At 62.8% G+C, this 2,519-nt stretch overlaps 1 protein-coding gene across 1 annotated transcript; it reads right to left on the reverse strand.

The window, feature by feature from the left end:
* On the reverse strand, window positions 1-2,224 carry HMX2 (H6 family homeobox 2). Its single transcript, XM_007173257.2, has 2 exons — window positions 1,947-2,224; window positions 1-1,005 (listed from the first exon to the last, which is right to left on the reverse strand). Exons 1-2 carry the CDS (start codon window positions 2,212-2,214, stop codon window positions 449-451), a joined length of 825 nt encoding a protein of 274 aa, XP_007173319.1. The 5' UTR covers window positions 2,215-2,224; the 3' UTR covers window positions 1-448.
* Window positions 2,225-2,519: the final 295 nt, after the last annotated feature.

Raw genomic sequence — 2,519 nt, forward strand, 5'->3', positions numbered from 1 at the left:
GGAAACGAAAAGAGGAGTCGAGATCACTGTTCAAAGCCCCCAAGGGCTGGCTCGGCCAGCCGTGTGTGCGTGTGCATATATACAGGTGTATATATGGGGAGAAGAATGTACCTGGTCTGGTGTTTTTCTGATTTTTTTTCCTACCGATCAATGTCGATCTGGCCGAAACTCCCTTCCCCACCACCACCGTAGAACATCCCCTCGAACATGGTTTTCAAAACGTATTGGTTTGTTTGGGGTAGAAAGCAGATGATCTGGCTGGAGGAATGCCGATAAATACCAGAAACAATCAAAACAAAAAGTAGGGCAGAGGCCATAAATAAGAGGTAACGAATACACATGGTGTATCTCGTAATATTTCTGGAAACGCGCCGCCCTGCTCCGGAGCGGGGGCAGCCCGCGCCAGGCTGGCGGGGAGTGGGCGGGCGGCGCGGGGCCGGCGGGCCGCTCAGTAGTCGAGCTTGCTGTAGAGGTTGTAGAGCGGTAAGGCCGAGAGGTTGCTGCCCGGGTAGTAGAGCGGCGCGGGGAAGGCGAGCGAGCGCGGCACCGGCACGCGCAGCAGCGAGCTGTCCCGGAACACCAGCGGCATTCCCACCAGAGTCTGCGCCGACGCGTGCGCCATGTTGGCCGCCTCTAGCTCCGCGGAGAGCTGCCGCTTCCACTTGTTGCGGCGGTTCTGGAACCAAGTCTTGACCTGGGTCTCGGTGAGCTGCAGGCTGGAGGCAAGGCAGGCGCGCTCTGAGCTGCTCAGGTAGCGCTTCATGTCGAAGGTGGACTCGAGCTGGTACACCTGGCTGCGCGAGAAGACCGTGCGCGTCTTCTTCTTGGCCGCGCCCGCCTGCCTCTCGGCGCCGCCGCCGTCCCGCGGCCGCTCGGGCCCCGGCGACGGCGAGCCCGCGGGCAAGAGCCTCTCTTTCTCTTCCTTAAAGTCTGGGTGCGAAGAAGAAAGGAAAGGCGTGCGCTCCGAGCTCGCCGGCCCCGCGCCTCCGCTGCCCTTGGAGGTGCCTGGGGAGTGAGAACAAAGAGGAAGGCCATGGAGTTGGGAAGCCCCGAAGACCCCCAGCTCTTGCCGGAACCAGGGGGTTAGCAGGCGCCTGCAGCCTTGGTCCCATCTTCCTGGGTCCCACCCCCATCCTCTTCTCTCCCTCTCGCTGAAACCCAAAGCCCGGCACCCGGCTTTTGAAAAGCAACAGGACAGGGATCCAGCTACTTCGAGTCTGGGGTCTCTGTGCTCCCAGCTTCGTGAAAGGACGTGTGGCAACAGGGGGAGGAGATCTGGAGGGGGGACATTAGCATCATTTTAAAAGATGATTTTGCCTTGTAATAACTGAACTGGAAGAGTTCCCTGAGCTTTATAGTGTGGCATCATTTCACAGGCCGTTTGTTCTGAAATCACGCTAAGGACTAACGCGGGGCTCCCCTTGGTCAGATGTTGTAAAGAGGAACCATCTACGAAAGGCACCATTGTCAATCATCTTTGAGTGCTAATCATTCCGAGGAGAAGGAGAGAGAGAGAGAGAGGCAGAGGTCGAGAGAGCGGAAGAGAGAGAGAAGAAAAAGACGCTGAAAGAGATTGCGGTAGAGACGGACCGACCGCTCAGATCCGACTTCCAGACCTCGTGTGCAGAAAGTATACGATGTGCAAAGGGGATATTGAGGGCACAGCCATGCGTGCGGCAGGCTCTGTGCCCAACCCACTATGGTACACTCTCCCTCCAGCCCAACCTTCCCCAAAACCGCGCCGCGCGACATCTGTGTTCCCGGTTTCTTCCCGAGCGCCCGCCGGGCGGAGGAGTCAGCACCGAGCGCGCGTCTCCTCCCCTCGGCGCTGGACCCCGCGCGGCCGCGGCTCTGGCCAGGGGAGGGGGGGCCGACGCGAGAGCCCCCGCACAGCTTCCCTTCCCTAGAGCTTGCTCGCTGCTGACCCGGGGGCGTGCGATCCTTACCCAGGCAAGGAAAGGGGATGGGGGGGTGGTGCTTGGGGCCGGGCTCCTTGGGGCCGTGCGGGTCTGGGCAGAAGCAGGCGGGTGCCTTCCAGCCGTCGTCCGGCTCCTCCTCCTCCGAGGACACGGACAGGCTGCGCTTCCTGGTCGGCCAGCCGGCGGGCTCCCGTGGCGCCTCCGAGGGGCCCCCGCCCAGGATGGACTGAATGGTGAAGCTGGAGACGCCGCCGGCCGCCGGACACCCCTTGCCCGCATCTTCCTTGCTTCCCATCCTGGGTTCATAAGAAATCGGAGGAAACCAAGAACTCCCTTTAGAGATGATCTGGGTGGAAGGTGGTGCAGGCAGGCAAGCAGGCAGGCGGAGGGGGGGGGGGAGGGGGGAGGGGAGCCAGGGGGAGGGGGCGGCGAAGCTGGCGAGGCGTCCCCTCCGCGCGGGGGACACGCGGGCACCGGACGGCTGCGCTGGGGTCCGTGCCCGCCCGGCTTTAGGTGCGGCCGCCCAGCCCCGGCGCGAATGCCCCTTCCTTGCCCGCCAGCTCGCCGGGTCCCCGGCGGCGCAGAGGTGGCGCGGCCTCA

The sequence above is a fragment of the Balaenoptera acutorostrata genome, chromosome 16 (assembly GCF_949987535.1).
Source record: "Balaenoptera acutorostrata chromosome 16, mBalAcu1.1, whole genome shotgun sequence".
Taxonomy (NCBI): domain Eukaryota; kingdom Metazoa; phylum Chordata; class Mammalia; order Artiodactyla; family Balaenopteridae; genus Balaenoptera; species Balaenoptera acutorostrata.